This window comes from Lichenostomus cassidix, chromosome 12 (genome assembly GCF_008360975.1).
Source record: "Lichenostomus cassidix isolate B80296 chromosome 12, HeHo_3.0, whole genome shotgun sequence".
Taxonomy (NCBI): domain Eukaryota; kingdom Metazoa; phylum Chordata; class Aves; order Passeriformes; family Meliphagidae; genus Lichenostomus; species Lichenostomus cassidix.
In genome coordinates this window covers 4,562,206-4,586,598 of record NC_139493.1, presented here as the reverse complement: position 1 = coordinate 4,586,598, position 24,393 = coordinate 4,562,206, and the positions used below count along the sequence as shown (strand labels likewise).

Sequence of the window (24,393 nt, the reverse complement as noted above, 5' to 3'; positions counted from 1 at the left end):
GTTACTGACCTTTACTCCATAGTAATGAACTCCATATGTTGGCAAAGCTTCCACCACTTTCATGTACCTGCAGACAGATTTATAGCATATCACATGTTTTTCTCTGCAGGGAATAATATCTATTAACATACTTTTTTCACACATACATCCAGGACATGTCATTTATCATTTGCATATTTTGAAGGCATTAATAAATGAAGGCCCAAGTTATCAGAAAAGAAAACTTAGCATCTTGGCTTGGGGAAAGATGGGATGTTTTGGCCCAGGTGAAGCAAAAGGAAAATCTCTCATACAGCAGAACATTCAATCTCTTATCAGAAGATCATAGAACTGAAAGCAAAAATTCTGAACAGAACATGTGAGCCTTTTGGGAAATGTTGGCAGTAAAGACCTGCCTGTAATTATTCCATTATGGAGCTCTGGTTACAAAGGATAGGCTCCAAATGAACGCGTTTATGCCGTTGTACAACTGTTTCATGAGGCAATTCAGAAAACCACTGAGCAGACCATTTTTCCCCTGTTCCTACTGAAAAAAGACCACAGATTATTGAGACAGATTTACAGGCACTGAGGCACATGAGAAAAACTGCAAGGAGCCTGCACTGTGCAGCCATGGCCATCATCTCAAACATCTCGTAACACATCCTACTGCATGTGCTCGTAGGAAGAGCAGTAAATATTAATGGTAAATGAAAAATACAGTTCCACAGGCTCAGTGTGCAACTTGGAAGACCTTGATGTTTTGAAAGCCAAATTCTGAGTATTTCAGAATTTCTTATAGGACTGAGGGTAATACTCACCCTTAAAGAGTTTGGAGTGAAAATTAATTGATGGCAAGCAAGGTATGGAGAAGAGTCTTCCAATGAAGTAAGATCCAAATAATTTATTTTGCATTTGAGGTACCCAAATGACTACACAATGGCTGAAGTGCAAGCTTGTGAAATGTGAAACTTCCAAAAAATTCCACTTTGCAATGTAACTCAATAAAAAGAGAATCTCACAGGTCCAAATGGCATGGTTTGCAGGCAATAATGACCCAAACAAGCCTGCCTTGCCACTTGTCAACACAAAAAAGGAGAAAAGCAAAAATATCATCTTCACAAATTAACAAGTGTCATACTCACTGAACAATGGCTTGTCCTCTGGTCAGACCTTTTATTTGTGTATAATGCTCAATTACTCTGTCCTCACTGCAAACCAAGCACAAAACCCAATTTAGAGGCTCAGTGACTTTGTTCATGTGTGACGGCATCTGCCGAAGCTCAGCCACCTGCTCAGCATGCAGAGCAGGGTCCCTCTGCGTGTTTCTTGCTCTGGTTTACATTCTGGTTCTTACTGATTCCTTTCCCACCCTTCATTAGGCAGCGTGGAGCTGCCTGGCTGATCCCCACCATCGCATCCTGCCTCCCAGACTAATTAACGAATCGTTTCGGATCAGCCTGTTCTGCTGCAGATGCTGCTGCAGAATAATGGTGCTAATTGTATAAATTCATCTGAACCTTCTAAAGGACCCAAACTTCAAAGGCTGGTTAATGCTCCATATGCAAGACAGAAGAAGTTTAACCAGAGCTGTTTTCATTCCAGCGTATTCTTTTTCCCCCTGACATTTCATAGGTGAAAAAAAAAATACACATTTGTCAGCAATGACCTTTTTGCATTTTTCCTCTTATATATTTCAACATTTTGCTTTGGAGGAATGTGAAATAAAATATGCATTTATGTGTCAGACACTTGAAAGCAAAGAAAAACCCAGCAGAATTCATTCTGAGACAAACAAATAATCAGCAAGCACGGTGTACTTGAAAATCCATCACGTACACATCAAGGCTAAAAAACCAAAACAAATGAGGGAGTTAAATTTGCACAAAGAACATCAATTCCAAGGAAACAATATCATGGATTCATCCTAAAAGCTGTGCTCCTTCAGTGCAAATTCAAGCCCCAGAATTGGAACTGCCTCTCCCTTTCCAGCCTTTCTAGATTGTTTTCTTCCCCTGTCCTGTCGAGAGGAGCTGGGTGGGCAGCTGGCAGCCAGCAAAGGTCAGCCCACCACAAAGGCTCCTCTGTGTGACAGATAAAGACTGAGGTGCTCTCTGCAAACCCAGGCTTGGCTGGAACTCAGATTCCAGCTTCTTCTATTGCAGGGTCCCCATATATTCAGATCCAGCACTTTCTGACACAGCAATTTAATTTCAGCAAACTTTAAGGAGGAATTTGCATCAGATCTTGCATAATTTATAACCTTCTAAAAACTGGAAATGCTTGAACATGAACAATTAACTCCATGGCCCGGGCTGAGGACTTTCAGAAGAGTTTGCAGAACTGCTTAAAAGTGATCTTGTTATCATTCCTAGCAATGATTTACATTTTAAATTAAAGAGCTCACCAGTAAGCGAGTGATGGATGCTCCTGCAGTGTCTTGGTAGGAAAGACAGGCAGCGTCTTCAAGTCTTTTCTAGTGTTCTCATCACTGAAAAACCAAAAATGGCCCAGAGTCAATGCTGGTGAATCAGAGATGGACTCATCATTTTGGGCAGAAGGAAGGGCTGTATTTTCTCCCCAAGAACGTGGCGTGCTGCCCCATTCAGGCTGCCATAGCAACGTAACTCTAGAGGTCCTCTCACATGACAGTGATGGATATGGTGTCCTGCAGCCTCATTACACACACACGTGATGCTCAGGCCACCACCGTATCAATATTTATTCTGCACACCCTCACTCTATTTGTTGAGTGCAGGAGGAGCCCTGAAACAGCTGCAGAAGGAAAGCCTCTGCCTGAAAGCAAGGCTTCTAGTGCTAGGTTTTGTTCTCTCTCTAGCTGAAGCCCCACCTCTAGACAATACATTGCATGAAGAACCATGGTATTTGTTAAATCTCAGAGTTTAACAGTGATCTGATTCGAAACAAAAGGTTTCAGTTCATATGCTTTAAAATATTTTCAGTGAAAATAGTTCTCCTGGACTGCCCATTGTAGAGAAAGTTCAAATATTCTGGACTCCAGGCCCAGCATGGAATGAAACACAGGGAGGTTAAAGTACGTCAATGCAATTTGTCGTGACAAAACCCCAGCAGAATATTTAAAAATCTATTTACAGGCATCAGTAAAATGGTTCATATTTTCTCCTCACACGGTCCATTAATTAATCAGCTGAAACCTGCACGCCCCATTTGGGCAGGATTTCTGCGTGCCTTCGCAGCAGCGCCAGCAAGCACCAACACGACTTTTCTATGCAAAGAATGCACCACTCACGTCCACCAGCATCTGCCTCAACTTTGTCCAGGCTTTCCTTGAAGGCGTTTTTCTTCTCCCGACCTCTGCTTTCACCAGATTGCACTGCCAGAGTTTTCCTCAGAGCTACATCCCCTCTTCTCCCCTCAGATCCCACACCCTGAGCATCCCTAGGGGGGATCCCTGGGCACTGTGGATGGAGCTCTGCACACACAGCAGCCAGCAATCCCCTCTATAATCCCCATCTCCCAGATGCCACACGGAAAGGGGAGGAGATGAAAGGTCTTTTTGTTCCTCTGGAGCACGGGCTAATCGCCCTGCAAGGCTCTTCCCCAGCGCTGACAATGGGGCTCAGCCCAGAGTAAGGGGGACCACCTCTGGGGACGAGGAAACAGTTCAATCAACAGCCTATTTATTCTTCCACGTCTTTGATGAAGCTGCCAAGAAGGGGTCAATTAGCGCCGAGGAGCGCTGCTTGCTGCACTCTTCTGCCAGGAATATCCATTTTTCTTTGCAGGCTGGCCAGCACCCAAGTGCCACAAACGGGGACAGCTGGGTAGAAAATCAGGATCTCTCCTTCCTTCCAGCGCTCAAATACAGCCAATGCTCACAAAAGCTGAGTTTTATTCACCCCTTTACAAGCCCATTTTGATGGGATCAAAAAGCTGTAGGACAGCTCAGCTTGCAGAGGGAAGGTAGATTTCCAGGGGTTTGTAGGGTCACATGGAAATGCAGGCAGAGCACGCTCTTCTGAGGCCTCAGAAACCAGAGCAAAGAATTAAAAAAACACCCTAAAACCCAAAAAACAAGTCCTGAGCAACCTGGCCTGAACTCCCTCTCAGAGCTGGAGGTTTGGCCAGATGACCTCAGGAGGTCCTGTCCAGCTTCAATCATAGACTCACCGGATAATTGATTATTAAAACACAATTTTCCTCCTGTTTCTAAATCTGACTCACCACTGCAAAGGCTGCTGTAGCAGGCGGGGTTGGCAGGGACATACTCTGAAGTAGGAGAGGGTTTGGAAGGAAGTAATAACAAAATAGCTCATTTTCTACCAAACAAATGGGCTGTTTCTGTCAATGGAGATTCTCAGCCCCGCAGTATTCATAATCAAGGTTTAATGGGTGGTCATTAAACCCCTATTTAGAATCCTGGTTCTAAGGGCTCAGGCAATAAGGAGGCTGATGCTCTGGCAGAGGCAGCCAGGCATGGGGACAGCTGACACCCCAGCTGTCACCACCACACAGGGGTGGAGAGGTCCCAAATTCTCCCTCATCAGCCATTACAGGGCCAGGAGCGTCCCCATCACTGAGAGTCTGCAGCAATGCCACAAATCCTGGCAGCTGCATCTCCCATGCTCTGAAATGCCACCTTTTGCTCCATTCCTGGCCTCCAACAATGCTTCCTGCTTGCTTTTTGGACCCCTTGCCTCTCTAGATCTGGCTGAGTAGCAACTTCATCCTCATCAATGCCAAAACAAAGCTGCTAGTTAAGCCTGAGTGATGAGTAGCAGCTCATCAGTATGAAAATGTCTACCACTGAATTTAAATTTTGAGGGCCAGCCAGCAAACGTGGCTCCGAGCAGGGCCTGTGGGCTCTGAGCTGGGACACACAGTGATCAAAGGGCTGTCACCACGTCTGTGCCATGACAGGGGACACGTCCCTGCAGCTCTGTCCCAGAACCACAGCCCTGCTGCAGCCTGTCAGCAGGCAGAGGCCATGGAGATGTGACAGCTTACAGCAGAGCTCAACCTTCTCTCTTCTTCTGCCAGCCTACAAACCCATCCAACTTCTTGCCATAGCAAAGAATACACTTATTTTACGAGGCAAAGTTGGCCCTGGGACTTGTCCTCCTGGAGGGAGCCAACCTCACACCCAGAGGTTCAGACATGCCATCCCATCCACACGCTCCGGGAGAAGTCCATCAAAATGGACTTATAAGGCCTGAAACTCTCTGAGTAGCAACATGAGGATTTTTTTCCCTCTGCATAATTGTAAGCTCAAGCATGAAACAATCCAGGAAAAATGTGAAAGACCTGGGAGAACCAGGGCACAGCTCCTTGAGCGCTGGATGCCTTCAGAGAGTGCAGGCTGGCACGCAGCAGCCTGGATCTGCTGACTGCACGCCCCGGGATTAACATTTGGGATGATTCACGGCTTCAGGGATAATAAAAGCCTCAAATGGTCCTCCCCCTCCTTCCACCGAGTCCATTATCACTTCATCTGCACCAAGCAAGTCTCCCCTTGACCTTCAGGATCACTTTCCCAAGCCCTGTGAGACCCAGCCGTTCCCCGGAGGTGACAACTCCCGATAGCAGGAGCTGGCGGCTTGAATTATGAGCTGTTCCTGTTTGGTTTCACCGCGAGACAATACAGCCAGCCCAGGGTGGACAGCCCCGGCTCCAGATGTCCCACCAGGCACACTATCTGCCAGCCAAACAGCCCCGTGTTGTCTCTGGCACGTCCAGGGTGGGTTCCCACCAGGAGGAGGACACGGCTATCCGGACAGGGAGGCTCAACTTGCATTTAATCTGACCTCTGCTGTGGAAGGGGTTTCTGGACTGGTGGTTTTTGGCATAACTCCAATACATAAACTTAAAACCGCCCAGAGTCAATGGGACTGAACATTTTTTGGCAAAAGGTTTGTTTATTCCCCAGGAGGAGAATATAGGAAACTCTCATCTCAAGTATTTTTCCACTATGGAGAAGAATTAAACAAAAGCAGCAGACAGACCCTTTCCTTCCTATCCCACCCTCTAAACAGGAGTTTTCTCTCTGGCAGATATGAAGCAGAACTTGAATCAATCTGGGCAATGCAAATGGAAATAATGAAAATCTGCATCAGAGCCTCCTCACGCTGAACCTCAACTTGCACTCCTGGTACTGCCCATAATTAATTCTCTGTCCCAACATGATCAAACGTTGGGCAAGATGCTGTCCCCAGCACGCCCTGCTCATCAGTGCCAGCTCTGTGGAGAGGCACGGCAGCTTGATTCTAAAATAACCAATAACAATATTTAATCATGTACCATATTATCAATAGGACTTCCCCCCTGAAACTATCTCCAGCAGCAAACCTGGACCAATCTCATGAGCTTCCTGCAACTTGGTGATGTTACAGGGAAATTTTAGGCATCTTGCTAAAGCCTCCACCAGAAATCCACGAAGGAACCAAGCCAGACAATCGTGGCATGCTCTGCCTAGAGCACAGTACTGAAAATTAAAAAAGAGTTACATATTTATGGCCCCAGAAAGTACATCCTGACAGCTTCTAATGGAATGATACAACACTCCCTGCCAGGCAAAGATTTACAGAACTCTGCTAATTAGGACCATTTGTCACTGGGTTCCCCAGAGTTTCCCTGCACCCACTGTCAAAAATCAGCTTATGCCTGTTGCTAACGCAGGTAAGAGCTTAGATGGAGTAAAATGTGGTTAATGGGATTAACAAAACATGAAGAGCAAGTGACACACCCAGCAGCAAAAGCAATATATTGGACTACAGCATAGAAGCTTATCAGCCCACTGATTCTTTGTAAATATTAACAACTCGACGAGGACAGGACTTCAGACAACTCTTAACTGACTAAAGGAAGGGCAGGTGTGTCTGCCTCTGCTGAATTGTGCTGATAACACATTATAAGGTACAAATTTATCACCAGGGAAAGTGCTTTGTATAGCGACTTTCCTCTATTCTTGGAGCCTCTTGACCTGCCACAAATACTTTTTCTTGTGTTGCTACAGGATCATTGGAAGAGCCACTCCTGGGTCCTCCTGAATGTCACTATTTCATGTTCAGTTAATTCTTGAAATGGATTTTAGGCATAGCATAGGTAGAATTTAGAGTGGTTTTGCCTTTAGAAGATGTCAACCAGCCTCTCAAAAGTAACCTGAAAGTTATTTCATAGACAACTAAATTATCAGTGAATCTGAGAATTACACAAGATACAAGGAAATGTGGAGTTTCACAGCAAAAGGATGATAAATTATTACTCTACATCGTGAAGATGCTTCAAAACATCTCCATTAGGATTTGTCACCTTACTCTCTTCAAGCTATTTAGAGCTAGCAAAGTAAATACTCCAAAACAGCACTCAATTAGAGCAGATGCTTGAAAGTTTGACAGTCAAGGGTTTCAGAGGGCTGATGTCAGTCATAGCCCTATTTTTTTAGAATAACCACCAAATGCCTTTGTACCAAACTGTACAAGAATATCAGGTGATGCTGCCCGCACCCCAGCCTGGTCCTAAAGTGACTTTCTAAAGTGACCAGACTCAGGCAAACATCACCAAGGTCTCCAAGGTGCTGCCATTCTTTACTTTCCCGGATGAGAACCAGCTCTGCCCTTGGAGGCACCACGAAAAACAGGTGTGAGGAGCAAGCAGTGAGGCAGTGGAGGGGAAAAAAACGAGCAGGGTTAAAAGTGCAGGAGAAAAAAGAGGGGGAAGGAAGAGAGAGCAGGAGAGGTACAGGGAGAGACGATGGATTTAGCAGCTTTTGAGCATGCTAGAGCAGCAGGAGCTTGGCAGCAGGATCTTGAAATGTGCTCTCTGACAAATCCTCTTTTGTGACAAATGCCAGACGTTTCCCGTCATTTCCCAACCTTTCAGTTTATGGTCTGCTGGCACACTCAAGAAAGCTATTTTGCTATTGAAGGGAGCCCAGGATGTGGAAAGGCCATGAACAAGGGGCTCCCACTGGCACAGGACAGCCAGAGCCCGACCTTCCCTGCAGCCAGCAGGGGCTTTGCTGGGGCAGGGCTGCAGTCTGCCACTTGAGCACAGATAGCAGCCGCCTGCTCAGAGAGGCATGTGAAGGGGCATTTAAGAGCCTTCCAACCCCATCTGTGGAAAGGGCCCTGATAAGCAGTGCAGATGGCTTTTTCAACCCCAGTTTGTTGGACATTTAGGGTGGCAATGCTGTAGGTTCCCACCTTGTGCAGCTACAACAGCTTTGATTTCACAGCTCACGGGGGATCTGCACCAAACACAAAGTGTGGATGGGACTGGGTGACCATTCTTCACACTTGGACTCCCAGGTCTGACCTCCAGCTCCAATCCTGCTCCCTGAGCCAAATTTCTCTGCATGCCGAGCACTGCCTGATTCCTGGGCTGAGCAGTAGCACCTACTTATCTGCTGGGGTTTGCTGACCCCACACATTGGCTTTTGAAGATGGATCAAAACACTAAGGAAAATGCAACATTTCTCCTATCAGATATATCCACATACATGGATGAGCAGACAAATGGGAGCAGGAGCTGTTCCCACAGCCACCCTGACAGAATTTCCACTTTGCACACAAGGAACAGGGTGCCAAAAAGCAGCTCTTTATGGCTAGAGAAAATCTGCAACCTAAAGCTGCCCTGAATCGTCAGGTCTTCTTTTACAGCTCTTGATGCAAAACATGAATATTCTGAAGAAAAACCCTTTTGATCCATGGACCTACCACCTACAATGGGTGGTGGATCCCATCCCACAGACTGGTATGACAGATCCATGTTCAAAGAGCTGCTTGGTCATACCCACAGCACACACTAGCACTGCTCCCCCGAAATCCAGACACAAGCAGGATGGCTCTGCTTTACCTGGGGATTTACTGCCGAGCAAGAGATGCATATTCACAGTTGGTACAACGCTTGAAGGATTCCAAGCCTTTCCTCACAGCAACAGACTGTTATTTCTAACACTCTCACTTTCTTCCTGTTCACACAAAAGTCAGCTTAGCCATATTAGTTGTGGTTTTTTAGCATGTCTGAGTACAGTAGCAAAGTTTAAAGCTTGTTATCACAGCCCGGCTGACACAGAGATACATGGGACCACAAGAAAAATAAAGTATCCAAATAATGATAAAGACCTGACAAATCTGCAAAAGCAAAAAAGCTGAGATTGAAAAGCTGTCAGTCCGTTTCCTCAAAGCACAAAATACACCTCACATGATGGAACTCAACCACCATGGGAAGGAAAAGCAAAAGATTTACTTTTGCTTTTCTAGAGTGAGGATGTTAGGAATCAGACCAGAGCTAAAACTCCTGCTCACAGCTGAGGGTGCAAGACTGGAAAAACTCTCTCCAGACCTGACAAAGTTTTTCAGATACTCAACAAAAGGGAGGTGAATACATTAAAATGCAAAACCCATGAAATGTGTTTTTTACAACAGGGAAAGGCCATGTGTTTTAACGCTGAACCTGCACTTAAGGGACTGTCTAGGGACAAGGGAAAAGCATCTTTTACCCATGACTGTGGATGTCATGATGCTACTCCAGGCCTGACAGCTGTGACAGCTTCTCCCCTGCCCAGGAGACAGCTTGGGGGATGATGAATTTCCTGGCACTGTGCTTGCCTTGTCTCTCATCTGTTTTGGATGCAGAGCACACACAAAAGACCTCTCCAGGTGCCTGGGTTGTACCCACTCTAGCCCTGCTCTCTGAGTTAAAAGTAATTAAAAAAAAAAAAAAAAAAGAAAAAGAAAAACCAAAGAAAAGAAAGTACTGTGGAGGGACAATTAAAAAGGACAAAACACAATGACCCCTTTTCTGCCCCTCTGGAAACTGTACAAAAATCATGCATACGAAATGTAAAACTTACTGTTCCTTACCCAACTGCCATAATTATGTGTGAATCTTAACAGTTACATTGCTATATGCAAGGAGTAAATCCCATGAGATCAGGTTATTAAATTACTGCAAACATCCTTTTTTTTTCCTCTTCATCTAATCCTTTTTGCTCATTTCCACCCACAATGCTTCCACCTAATTAATCTGCTACATAATAAGCATTCTATACAAATTCCTTGAGAGCCCTTACAGACCTGCTTTAAAATAGGAAATTGTAAAAAACCATTACAATTACATCATTGCAGACTCTACATGCTTTGGTCTGCCATGAACTGGATGAATCTACAAGCAGCACCAATGGGAAAAACCCTGTTGCTATGAAAAGTCTATCCAAAAAATGGGGTCTTAGTACTTTTTTTTTTTTTTTGTATTTGCACCTGTTTTACATGAAAAATAATGCACCAGGAGCAAACAATGTTTTTATCTCATAATTGCTGCCCCACTGCTCAGGGAGATGGAGCTCAGCAGTTCCCTGCCTGGCTCCTCTCTGCCTGCCTTCCCTTAGCTCCTGTTCTTCATGGCAAGGACTCAGCAAGGAAAGCAAAATTTGCACCCTGCTACAGAAAAATCACTGCAGTCTTCAACCAGCTTTCTTTGAAGGGGTTCAATTTCAAAATTCAATTAAGCTCTTGGGAAAGTGGATATTTGATACCTGTCAGTAGGGGAATCAGCATCATTGCATGAAATAGATATGAAACATGACTTTTCCTAAACTTGACTATTTACCACCTTGGTTCATCAGCCATTCCCAAATCAAGTGAAATAATCAACCCCCTCAACTAACAGGCTCTGAGTGAGCAGATCTTTGCTCATCTTGTCCCAAATTAGCTGTTTATTGATAAAGAAGGAGCTGAGGAAAGCACACAGCCAGGTCTGACCAAGACAGAGTTAATGGTTCAGAGCCAGTGCCTCAAAAGGTATTTAAAGAAAAAGTGTTGGGAGTCACAGCTGAAAGGCAAAGCACACAATGAGTCACTTGGCAAACAAGGGCTGAGGAGCACAAGGGGCACAGGGCAGCAGCAGAGCTGAGCACTGATTTACAGCCAGCAGACACAGCCCACGGGGAGCTGGGGAGAGACTGAGGATATCAGTGCATGGGCATTTCAAAGTTGCACTGGCATGGAAAAGAACATCCAAACCTAAACTGTGGCTCTGCCCATGACAGGCACCACATGGATGCTCTGAGAGTGACTCCTCTGGTGACCCACCAGCTCTTTGTGTCACCCACTGGCTGGCACAGGTTTGAGGAAATCCTTGGGGCTGAAAGAGGATGCAGACTGGGCTCCAGTCTTTGGCTGCCAGATGAGATGTCCTCTTGTAACTCATCCCCAAACTTTGTCTTCCTGCTCCAACCCCAGTCCTGGACGTGGCCACACCTGGAGTTTTGGTCACATGAACCTGGCAAGGTTCCCAGAAACAGGCTGGACAAGCCACCTCTGACAGACCTCAGGTGTGTCCTGTTCCTGAGGGCACCTTAATCGTGGGGTTAGCAGGAGAGTGAGCAGGTGCTTTGCTATCAGACAATTATTAACTTCTTTCCAACAGCTATTTTCTAGCACTGCCTACGTCATTTTTCTCACATTCTTTTCTACCAAGAGATCTTCCAGTTTGTCTGGCAAAATATTCAGCTTCCCAAGGAAACACTACCCAAAAATCTAGCAGTGAGCACTCACTATTAATGAGAGGCAAATTTTTAATAGTAGTTATCTGCACCTAGATCAAGAACTTCACTTTTCTCTCACAGTAGAGTTTTAAAACTCAGGAGTTTCTGAACCAATTACTCCATAGGTTCAGTTGCAGGGCTATCTCTCACCCAAACCTTTTCCTTTCACAAACTGCCTTTATCACTCCCATAACGATAAACCTCGGTGCCTTGCACATGTCAGCTATCAGGAATTCATTATTTTGTCTGTGTTATGTTATACCAGTCGGGAGTTATCTTTGCAGCCCACAGGCCAGAATCAAAAACGACTGTGTCAGCTATTTAAAGAAAATAGAAGCCTCCTCCAGCAATTTAATTAACTTTCAGGGAGCATGGCTGGGTTTCAGTCCTGGAAATGGTACTGGGGAAAATATAGTCCAAGATCATCAGTCAGAAAATAAACTTTTTTCTCCCAAGTTACTTTCCTTAGCCAGTCCCTGTAGCTAATCTGATTTTAATAAACATTTTTCCAGCGCTAGGACAGCATTTAGGACTTCTCAGTTATAAACTGTCTTTCTGATCAAGCTACAAAGGAAAATAAAAGTATATAAAATTTTACAGCATTTTTGAGGGCAGATGCTTAATCTGTAAACTAAATACAGCTCAATAATTTATTTCCCAAGGGGGCCAGACTTTTTATGTTGCATATTTACAACATGAATAATTAACAGATTGCCAAAACATTACGTTTCTATAAAATTTAAATAAAATTCCTAAAATAAACAGAACACGTATGCCTTTCCCCCCAAACTAAGCCATGCCAGAAGCTGCAATTTGAATCACATTCTCTTTTTAAAACTTTCACACAGCATATAAAAACCAAGATTTCATAAAACCAGGCTTGCAGATTTTTCTGTTTCATCTGCAAATAGGAGAGTGGAGAAATGCAATTAACTCACACAGAGTTTCAAAACCCCAATCAATGACTAATACCTGCTTGCTTGGGGTTTTTATTGCAGGAGCTGGGTGAAAAGTGCTGGGAACTCATGTTAAACAGAGGAGCAGTCATGAGTCGTGAAAGCAAACTGGAGCAGAGTTACATCCTTCCTCTTGAGCAAAGCCTGCCCAGCGCTGAGCAGGGAGGCACAGGGCAGGAATCTGCAGCATCCCAGGGAACAGCAGAGCTGCAGGACTGTCTGGAGGAGCTGCTCTGCCCAGGGCAGTTCTGACACCATCCCACGGAAGGAGGAGAGTGACAGCTCGCTGAGCATCCCCGTGACATGCTGTTCATCACACACAGCAGGGATTATCTCAGCTGGGATCACCGGTTGGGTAAACAGGAAAAGGAAATGGAGACACGGTGAGCTGCACTGGCTGTGGTCTGCTGCCACCTTTGTGCCTCATTGCTCCTGGGTCCCAAGGCCAGGCTAGGCTTCCCTGGAGAATCCCCAAACCTGGCACATGTGCATGGGCAAGCTTTGGGTGCAATTCTGAAGGATGTCCTTAAGTTTTGTAAAGATGTCTTCAAAACCAGGATCCTCTCAAAGTGGGACTTGGGTGGTCCATCTTACATAAAGCTTCTCTCCAAATAGTAATGCACAAACCAAATGATTGTTAAGGTGCCTTCCAACCCAAACCATTCTATGATTCTATGAATCCCCCCATCCTGTAAGAGCCCAGCCCAGGACTTTGGGGTCCTACTGCAAAGCACCTGCAAGGGCCAAACCCCAAAGTCCCTGGTATTTCCAGCTGCCAGTGCTACCAGACTGCAAAGCCCCTCCAGAGTGACCTTTGTGGTGTAGAAATCGAAAGTTTTTTACTTTCTCCAAGCGCCCACGCCGTCAGGTTTGCTCACTGAAAAGAAACAGATTTCCAAGGAATGTGCTCACCCACTCAGCAAGGGGCAGGGGAGGGTGTTTCTCAGGAGGCTGCTGCTCCCTGCCATCAAGGCGTTATCTGAGAATTTGAGCAGTGGATTGGGAAAGAGGTTCCTGCAGAGGCTGATGCATTCGTGCCCTGGTACGGAGCTGACGTCAGTGGGATTGCCACACGGTGACCCCACCACAGGATGTGTCCCCGTGGAAAAGGTGCCTATGGGGTGTGTGTGAAAATTCAGCCAGGAAGAGATCCCCCAGAGTTGCCTGGACTGGCCCAATTCTCACTTCCAGAGGGCTAATCTCCAGGACTTCAGGCAATTCCTGTATTTACCAGCGTTCATTCATCACTAATCCAATATTAAAAAAATCAACCTGCCTGTTCTCACGGAAGCAGAAGTGGTGCAAGAGGCAAATTCCAGAAGGTGATTCAAAGCAGAATGGCCAAATGACAGCGAGCAGAGAACACACCAAGCCCAAAGCACTGCAAAGGGCCACAAAATCACAAGGCACAGGAGCACTGCTGCAGGGACACTCTCTGCACCACAGCAAGCTGGGCAGCCCTTCAGTACTGTCGTTAAGATATGGTGCTAATTAAGCCAGTGCTTTATCAGCACTGGCCCAAAGGACCACTTGTGATATGTGACATGAAATTCCTTTGCTCCTGGTGTGCTCACTGGGCCTGGGACAGCTGGCCATGCTCATTTGCTACAGGGGCATAACATATGCTCAGTTAACCAGAGCAAACAATGCTGCAGCTATTTCCACACAACTCTTAGGGGAAGAGCTGCATTTGGAAATCACTCTTGTAGCAGAGTGCTCTTCCCTCCAATTTTCTTTAAATACTTCTGAAGGTAACCACGGGCAATCCACTCCTTGCAACATGTCCAGGGAACCATGGAAAACAACCACAGACACAGTTCTTGGGCTCGTGAAGCCATACTTACAAACCTATTTACGGCAAATGATAAGGAGGCAGCCTTCAGTTAAACCACATAGGGAGGTTTTCATCACAAAGGTGGTTTTTAACCTTAGCCCCTGTTCTTGAGAATCAAGAGCACTGTGCCACCAGTTGCTACAGCTTAACAAGTTACTTATTGTGGAGTCAGCAGTGATTTTCTGGTTATCTGTGCCTAAACTGAGTAAACTTAGGGTGTCCCTGCGAGATCAGGCAAGATAAGGGGTTTATCTAGAGAAAAATGCAGCAGACTACAGGTATAAGCAATATACTGGGGGTCACAAAGCAGGTCTACAGCATGAACAGGAACAGCAATGGTTTGCACAGCCAGCCCATGCAGCTGATCAAAGACACCTTTTTCTCCCTGCAGGTGTGACAGCATGCCAGCAAACAGGAGGAGGAGGTTTGATGGACTTCACAGAGCGTGTCCTTCAGTGGAGAAGGGACAGACCTTGGAGGGAAGGGGTCTAGGGCAGTGGCACTTTACTTGACAAGTGCCCCCTGAAGGGAAAGCAGAGTCACTTTGGCAGTCAAACGTGACTTGCTCCCTGCATTTGGGCACACAGCTCTGTACTGAGCCTCTCCAAAGCTCTCGTAGCTAAAGGGTAAAACACACCTCTCTTCCCACATGGAAACTCAGCAAGCAGTAAAATATTAACATGACCAAAGCCAATCTTCTGAATCTCTATTTGCTTAGTGAGCTGTTTCTAATGGAAGGTCTTTCCCCCTGGCTCCAGCAGGTCCAAGTGTGACCCCACCTGCCCCCCACAGCCCCTTGTCACAACCACAGCAGGGTAAGAAACACCTCCAAGGGGAAGCCCAACCTGATGCTGCAGCTTGAGACAGCTCAAGCCCAGCCAGGAGGTCATACATCAGCCACAACACAACTGCTGGGTCAAGTGTGGGGAGGGAGAGGCCCAGGGGCAGCTGCAGGAGAACACAGCTCATTGATCCCCGGGGCAGCTGATGGCCCCATGTCCCTACACATGCTGCCCCTGCACGGGCAGGGCTGTAGGCAAGGTCACCCACATGGACCCAAACACAGTCCTGCAAAAGCACAGGTGAAAGTCTGCTTGGCAAAAGTTTGGCAAAGCACAGGTTTTCTGGCAGGGAAGTGTGGGAGCTTTCCCCTTCTCCCAATTCAGCACCCGCATTTGGGAGGGGAGCAATGCATGGAGTCCTGAAACCCTGTTTTGACTCAGAGCTTGCTCACAAAAGGCATTACTCACCCTGCAGACTCAGATTTTATCCAACCCAGCAGCACATTTCACTTTCTTCGGGCACTGCTCGCAGCTGGACTTTACCCCCATTTGTGATTGTTTGCAATACAATGCCAACACAGAAAAACACATCCATCAAGAGCACCAGCATTAGAAAGGAAAATGTTATTACCTGGAATAGTCCCCTTTGGCTTCCTACAATTGAAAAACAGTGACAGAATTAAAACATGATCTCTTCAAAAGCCCTCGATTTTCCCAGCATTGTTCACTTCCCCACTCCCACAGCTCTGCTGGCAGATCCTGACCCCACCACACTCCCTGCAAAACACAGAGCCTGCCTGCATGTGCTCCAGAGCTACACTTGGCCCCTTACGCTCCCAGCTGCAGATAATCCACCTTCAGCATAAATAAAACTGCTTCCAAAACGGGGATGAATTTCACATTGCAAATCAAATGTCGCTTTTACTGCACAAGAAGTGAAATACAATTCTCTCTCCTCTCTCTCATCCAGGCAAAGGTTGGCTGTACAGTCAGGTCAGCACTTGGGAGGAATTGTGCTCACTCGAGATGAAAACAACTGTTCAGGCAGATCAAGCTGCCGTAGCTTTGCTGTGGCACTTCGTCAGTGACAATGCAATGGGGGAAAACCCAGAATATTTTAAAGGTAGAATTCTATTTCACAGAAAGCGGTAAATAATTGGAGTTTAAGTCTCAGTACAACAAAACTTGATTAATGAAAGGGAAAACTGACACTGTATATTTCAACATAACAGAGGTATCAAAACCATATGCTCTGAGAAGAAGATTCACAGGCATAACATAGCTGATTTAGCTACAATATTTACACTTTTCTTCCCAGATCGCTGGAATGTATTTAAATTAGGCTAAGCGATAAATTTAATGGAAACCTGCCCAGATAAATGACTTCCCTTGATGAGCTTTTACTCTTTCAATTTAAAACTCCTCAAACAAATATTTCTCTATGAGAAAAACAACTCCTGTGCCTTCCAGCTTCCCCTCTACTTCCCAGCCGCGGAGACCACAAACAACCCTGCGGGGGTTTGTCCGTATGGAGAGGGAAAAAAAACCGGGAATGGGAATGAGCTGAGCCAAACCGGGGGAGAAACTCACCTGCAGCACCAGGGCGGCCAACTTGAAGACGGTCTCGCTGTCCACCTCGATGTGCCCCTGTTGCGGAGAGAGCAGAGTGAGCCGGGAGGGGCCGGCAGGGGAGGGGGCAGCGGGAGGCGGTGCTGGCTCTGCCTGCCACAGCTCCCGCCCCGTGTCCCCCTGCTGCCACCGAGAACACCGACACACCGTCCTGTCCGCCGCCTGCTCGCTTTGCTTTTGCTGCGTTTCTGGGGATGCTGCTCGGTGTGAGTGCAGCCCAGCTCAGCGGGACGCGTTACGGGGGGATTGTAAAGGCTTGAAGTTCACCCCTTCCTCAGGGCGAGGTCACAGGGACTGGTGGGGATTGGGACCTTATAACCATCTCGTTTCAAGCCCCCTGCCATGGGCAGGGACAGCTTCCACCAGGACCAGATTGCTCCAAGCTCCATCCAGCCTGGCATTCAACGCTTGCAGGGCTCGGGCATGGCAGGCTCATGGCTGGATGGCACCCAGGAGCTGACACCAGCTGGACAAGTATAAGTGTTTGACAAGATCTAAACCCCTGATTCGATCTAGAAAAAAGGGTATTTCCCAGCTCGGTGCTCTCCAGAGCACAGAAGCTAAGCTTGGGTGAATCTATCCACTGGGATTGCCATGTCCCAGCCAAGAGAAATCCAAGAAACTGCATCCATCTCTTGGTAAAGAGTTTGGGTGCTTATAGGTTTAGGACCATTCATTCTTTGTTGTGATGGTGGTTCACAGCCCCCCAGTGCTAAACCAGTTATACTGATAAATCACAAGGACAGCATAACCGTCCTTTGTCCCACTCAGTCTGGATCCTACAGCCTCCAGTTCTTCCAAGCCCCCGGAGTTCTAGAGCAATGTTCAGGAAAAACTCACAGACCCCCATGCTGGAAATTCCTTGAGCCCACTCCAAAACCAGCCCTGTCCTAACAGCACTGTGTACTCAGTAACTCTGCAGGTGCCAAAGCATCAAAACTACATCAGGATCATTTTTTCTCCTGCTTACAAGCTTAAGCACAAACCTCCCAAGTTAGTTTCTTACCAGAAAAAAAACTAGCCTTAGTTCTACTCTGGGACCAGCAGTAACACTGGAAGAGTAAAGGAGATGCACTGACAGTTGTAGCCTTTATACATCCTGCAAACAGCAAGTAAAACACAGAACAGCCTATGAACCAGCCCACAAACACAGATTTTTCTTATTGACCTCTGCAAGTGAAGATAGTAGACATGATGCCTGACATGTCACTGAGATCCCAACACAATCCTTGTCCTCAGGATCTGCTGGCTGAATGAGGAGACAAAGCAGACCAAAAACTGAAATAATGCCAAAACCAGGGCAGCAGGAAGACCTACAGAATTACATACAGATACAGGGAAATGACATCTCGAAATATATTAGGGCACATCTGGAGCTGAGCTAATTTACCACAGCTGCAGGTCTGGCCCACAGAGACTAAATTCAAAAGTGAACAAACAAATAATTCAATTTTCATGGAAAGGAAGTTTTTTGCCAGCTTTGTCAATAAAACATTCCAGCAGCAGCACTCCCCCAGGCTTCTCCGACAGGCAGACCAAGAGGAATTTCCCCTTCCCAACAGGTGTGGCAACAGCTATGCAGGAATAGCCTCCAAAGCATTCCCAGACATATTTTATTAGAAGAAGAGGAGGGGTGCATCACAAGTTAAGAGAAAAAAAAAATAGCTGGAAGTTCATCCTTCCTTCAGATCTGTTTCATGTTGATGCTTAAGAAAAGAGGCAAGATTGCAGCCCAGAAACTCTTCACGTAGGTGCAATTTTAAAGCACTTTGTTACTTCCAGGTCTGTATCAGGTTAGTCTTTGTCATGCACATCTGAGCTGCCTTTTTGAAAGCTTGAATTGCATCTGCCCGAGCAGCCTCTGAGGCCAGCTGTGGTGGTGAGAGGATTACAGGGGATCAGGTCACCCCAGCACTGGGCTCTCCTGCACCAGCAGGCAGAGAACTCAGATGGGAGAAAATGCCATCACAGGGAACCTCAGCTCAGCATGAAAGGTGAGGTCTGGCTCAGCAAAGCTGTCCCTGGATCACAAAATCAGGGAACACAAGACCAGAAGGGACCTTAAAAGTTCATCAAAACCATCTCCCTGCCCAAAGGTGAAATCAGCTACATGGGGCTCATTGCCTTTTAAGCCTACAAGAAACTCAAGGAGATTTAACTCCCCAAGGCTCTCTCGATTTATTGCTGGCTCCCAGATAAGCTCGATGAGCTGCTGCAGCACAGAGTCTGTGCTGATCCCCAGCAAGAGCTGCTGCTGGCCTTACAAGGGTGCTTGGGGCTTAATAACCAAGCACCTCCTCACTTTTCATCTTCAAAGCACCTCACAGCCATTAACTAATTAGCAATAGTAATTACGAGGCTGCTCTTCTGTGTTTATTTGCTTTTTCCTAGATACTGGCCTTAAGAAACTCTGGTCACTTTACTGGCTGCTATGGCATGGCCACAAGTGTTAACAGTGATCCCACAAACCACTTCATTGAGGGATTTAGGAGACCAGAGAGAGCATGAAGGGATCTGACTTCTCCAGGTGATGAAGTTTCAGTCTGTGCTTTCAGAGTGAGGGATTTGCTGTGCCAATGCCCTCAGTTTCAAACACATTTGCTTAGAAGCTGTAAAGGAGTGAACAGGTAAGAGGATCCTCTCTAAAATGACCTCTTGAAGATGTTGCAGATGTCTTGAGCAAGCAAAGAGGACAAACAGGTCACCCCAAGAGCAGGGCTGCCACCATGTCTCTCCAGCTGCTGCAGACCTCTAAACAGGATGGATCAGCACTAGTTATTATCCTGTATCACCACACAGTAACAGTGGCAGGACACTGGGGCCACTCTGAGGCTCAGGAAAAAAAAAAAACCAACCAAAAAACCCAAATTCACCCCTGCCCTCCCCCCAAAAATCCCAAAAAATAACAAAAAAAGGGAAAAGATCCAGGGAAGTGAAGGGACTGCCCAGAAGTCCTGCAGTAGCTAAGTAGCAGAGCAAGGATTTGAAGCAAAGGATGCCAAAGCCCAGCTCAGCCCGTATTTGACAGACTAATGCTCTCCAAGTGACAGTGTCTTGGACAATTCCCTCTGAGCCTGGAAGTGTTTTTCATCATAATATGACATTATTTGCCATCTGGCTCCCCAATTGGCCATTGCTGTAATGTAATCCAGCTCTGCCCTGGGCTGTCATGGAGCTTGGACAGCCCTTGGCTTGACACAAATCCAGACAGTGATACGTGTGGCTCTGGAGTGCAGGACCATGACTCTTCCCACTCACTCCAGCAATATTTTGATTTTATAATCATCCTTCAGCCTGGAGGTTGGCAGATGGGGGTTTCTGTTTTAGCATTGCTTTATCAGCAAGGTCAGATTTCAAAAATAGATGAGGAAAATGGCTGTAAGAAGATTAATTTGCAATGCCTGCCATCGCCAGGGTAATTCAAGCAGAGACTTCAGTGAGCAAATGGGGAGCCCTGAGAGCCAGGGCAGCCAGTGCTCCCACGGCCACGGGCTGGAGATGAAGATGGAAGGTTTTCCTATATTTATCCCAAGTGGGAACAAGGTCACCAGCACGAGGTTAACTAGATGTATGTAATTCAGATAATGGAATCTGAGTCTTTTCCATTTGAGATGTAAATAAGTTTAAACAGACTAGTGACTGCAGCTCCGGGGAGGGGATGAAACTGATATTTTTCAATTAGAGTTTGCACAGGGACCAATCCTTTTAACCAGTGAGACAGATTCAGCCAAAAGACCACTGGCTTATCTAAACACTGCACTTGGTCCAGCGGATTCAGGTGGTGGCTTTTGTCATCCTGATAAACATCAGAGCAATCAAAGGCTGCAGCAGGTGTCCAAACTGGTTGGCAATTACTGCAGAGCAGGACTAGGTCACTGTCAGCATCTGGTAAAGACCAACTCAGCCTTCAGTGCCCATGGGCAGAATTTGGCCCCCTGTTCAGATATGAGCTAAAGTCTTTTGCTGCACAGACACAGACTTAGAATGTGATAAAAATCACAAGCTCTGTCATGAATAGAGCACTGAACCCTCATTAGACACAGCAACAACACTAGAATTTACTGCCATAGAGATACAAGTCTGAAATCCTGATGAAAACTCAGATCAAGAGTGATGATAGTCAGATGAGCATTAACTGTGCTAAGCAAATCTTTAGGCTGTAAACTCAGATTAAAGCAGATTTAAAAAAATAAGCAACACACAGGAGCTGTCATTTTAACTCTTTAGAGCCAGAGCAAGAAGTGAAAGCAGACACAGTTTGTTCAAACCACATGTAACTTCCAGAGGTTAAAGGCTGATAAGAACATTTCACCCGAAGATCTGAGAACTGAGATACCAACACACCTGTTCCCTCAAACCAATTCCTTAAAAATACATATTAACCAAAGACACCCCTAAAAATGCACACACTGCGATTGAATAGCCTCGAGACAGCCACAACATTGACTATAACTACCAGTGATTACTGAAAGGTGATTAAAAAAAAAAAAGCTGAAAGAAGGGTGCAATTAGTCAGAGGGAAAGAAAGGACCCAAACGTCTACGTTCAATCTGAGGCAGGCAATTAGCTGGGTGTGGACCCAGCACAAGTGAACAGAGCAGTGCCAGCACCCCTGTGCCCTCATCCAGCACCGTGGTGACATCCCACCGGGCATCCAGTGTCCCTGCTGTGTGTCCTGGCAGCCAGAGGATGGGCTGGCAGGTCCCAGCAGTGCAGAAAGCTGAGCAGCTTTTCAGCGTTTAAGGCTTTTTTTTGCCAGGCTGGGGAGGGCGGTGGGTGTTGGCCACAACCTGTTACACCACCCAGGCTGTGCCGGAGGAACTAGGTCAGGCAGCTCCTGTCACTCGCCCTGCCGGAGTGGCTGTGCTGGTAATTAATTACTGCACAGAGACAAACACGGGCAGCGCATGGATAACCTCCAGCTTTAAACTGCCTGTCCCAATTACCAGCGCTCACACCTCGGTCCCAGCCCTGCTGGTGTCACCTGCTGTTCACACTGCTGGCTGCACCAACCCACTCCCTGCTGCATCAGATGCTCCGAGCTCTGCTGAGCATCTTAACCAGGACTCACTTCCCAAGGACAGAAACTGAGCTGAGAAAAAGCTCAGCAAAGCAGGATCTGCCTGCAACACCTCGGGGAGGTAAAGCAAAGCACAAAAGCAGCAGAATACGAGCTCTTGGAGGAGGAAATGGAAGTCTGTTCCTTCTGACCTTCCTCAGAGGAGCACTTCAGGTTTCCACTTGTGCTGCATTTCCCTGCAGCCTGGGTGGCTCAGGAGGCCTCACAGCTGCTCTGCAGCGTTCAGATGGTCCATGGTGTCTTTCATTTCATGCACAGAACCTCACAGCCCTTCCCACCAAGGGAGCACAGCCTGAGACCAAACACAGTTCAGTGCATGTGCAGAGGGCAACACAGCTCTTTCCTGGCCAGACCTGCTGCTTCCCACCTCAGGGGCTTAGGCCAGCCCAGCCCAAGAATAAAAGCTGTTAGTGCCTGGTGGTGAGGAGCAGCTTCAGGTTTCTGTGTTAGACCCTTTATTTGGCTGTCTCTGCCAGCCACTCTCGTCCATCTCCCTTTGCCTTTTGTGCCTCAGCCAACACTGAGATGAAACTCCAGGGACAGAGCAGCTACTCTGAGACTCGCCTGCACAGTGTAAAAGGAACACATTTACTGCCACTTTTTTTTTTCATTTATATAAGAGTAAAAGAGAATGGAGGAAAGACATAAAGACTTCCCTGTTTGCAAGCCAGGGCACATAGCAATTGTCATTAGGCTTAACATATAATCACAGCCTTTTGCTTTCCTTCCCCAGCATCTCATTGAGATATCCAACACACACAACAACTGAACTGGCTGAGCTGTCACAGCATCTTTGCTCTGTGGCCAGGAGATCAAAGGTGTAGAACTCTTCATGGCAATTAACTCAGTAGTTAGACCCAGGAGGAGGTGACTACATCAAGAGATGTGAGGTACAAAACTCTGGCAGTAAATCAACTGGGTCTTCATATGCAATGGGGCAGCCCAGCTAGGACACAACCTGCACCTCACCAAGAGCCTCACAGGAACCTGTGGCACCATCACCCTTTGCAGCAGGCAGCCTTGCATTGACCTCAGCACTCTCAGAAGAGTTTATGTGGTGTGGATGATACCCACACTATGGCCAAGTCCCTCCCCAAAGCCACCAGCACAGCCCCATGTGAGGTCTCTTGGTGAGCCCCATGGAGATCTGCCAGTGTACATCAGCATGGGGTCCTGCCTCCTCCTCCTCCTGTCACATTTTGTTCACAAGCACAACCACACTCCATTCTCCTCATCTGCTGACATTCTGCTGTGGAGGTTTGGCCACAGGGATGGCTGCAGTGGCAGAATCCACAGGAGAGAACAGCCCTGGAGGAGCCAAACTCCAACTGGTCCTGCTGAACCTCAACCTGGGCTTCCCCTGTACTGTCTTTGGGAGCAGAACAGCCAATCAGGCAATGGCCAGAGGGTATTTAATGGCCTTGGCTAGCATCAGACTACACTGTGTAACAAGGCTACATGGGAACATTTCCCTCTCCCTTGAGAGGGGGGAGAATTAGGAAATATCCATTATAAAACTTTCGATAGCTCTCTGATATATGACCACTTTGCTCCCCATGAGCTGGAAGCCAGCCAGACTTCATGCTCACACCAGGGGTCTGTTTCAGCAGCTCTTCTTGGTAAGCACTGGTCTTCAGGCTGCCAAGGGCTCACAAACATTGCTGTTCATGGAGCTATCACAGTTACAGACTCCTCTGAAAACTTACATTTCCTTTAACTTTTCTCATTTTTTTAAAGCAATTCTTACAAGTCCTTGAAACAAATGGGAAATTAAATAAACCCCCAAACACCCAGAGACAGAGAGGAAAAGGGGAATACAGCCAACTTGACCAAGATCTTCGTTTACAGAACGTATTTTAAAGCCTGGCAAAGAGTCAACCGTATGGCTGCAGAGCTATATGGAGGTTAGCTCTAATGCATAATAAACTTGACAGTGCCTCACTAGCCAAGTAGGGTGTTATTTTTCCAAACTTGGCTCTTTCAAAAGAAGAAAAGACCAATTTATCTTCCCAAATTTATCATCAGCATGTGCGTGACCAGTTCAGACCCACCTCCCTAAAAGTATCCCAGCCATGGTCACGGGCTGTGCAATAACACACTGAACATTTTACAGAGCTCCCTGTGCAAACACATCCGTTCTGAGATACCCATTTCACCTGGAACCGAGCACCAGGCTTCCACTCTCTTAAATTCCAGCTGTACAGTAGATCTCAGAGAGCTATAAATCTTAACCCAGCTTCTCGAAGTCAATGACAGGAGAGAAAGTGTTTAAACTGACGTTGTCACTGCTGAAGGTTTTCAGGCAGTGATGCTCAAAGCCTTGGAAAAGAGAGGCAGGTAAGGAAACGAGAGCCCAGACGTACACAAAGCACTTCCAGCCTTTGCATTCTCCCAAAATACATGTGGATAAACGAGTTTTTAACCAAGTCACTGGGAGGCACTTCCAGAGAGCTGGATATATAATTATCACCAGCTCCCACCTCCTGCTCGGTGGTCCAAGCTGTTCCTGGCAAAGGATGTGACTTCTCCAAGCTCCAACTCCAAGAGCACGGATGCTGGAGAGCAGGAGCCAGGCAGCTGGAGGGACCACACAGGGCTGAGAGGTC

At 46.7% G+C, this 24,393-nt stretch overlaps 1 protein-coding gene across 5 annotated transcripts in view; it reads right to left on the bottom strand.

Moving 5' to 3' along the window:
- FRMD4B (FERM domain containing 4B) overlaps positions 1 to 24,393 on the bottom strand; it is a 120,215-nt gene that overhangs the window by 24,327 nt on the left and 71,495 nt on the right. For all 5 annotated transcript variants that reach the window (XM_085072321.1, XM_085072319.1, XM_085072320.1 and 2 more), the window contains exons 6-10: positions 16,669 to 16,725; positions 15,710 to 15,732; positions 2,387 to 2,470; positions 1,125 to 1,190; positions 10 to 67 (exon numbers count right to left, since the gene is read on the bottom strand). In XM_085072321.1, the coding sequence (XP_084928447.1) occupies positions 10 to 67; positions 1,125 to 1,190; positions 2,387 to 2,470; positions 15,710 to 15,732; positions 16,669 to 16,725 (288 nt within the window). The remainder of the gene's footprint in view (positions 1 to 9; positions 68 to 1,124; positions 1,191 to 2,386; positions 2,471 to 15,709; positions 15,733 to 16,668; positions 16,726 to 24,393) is intronic.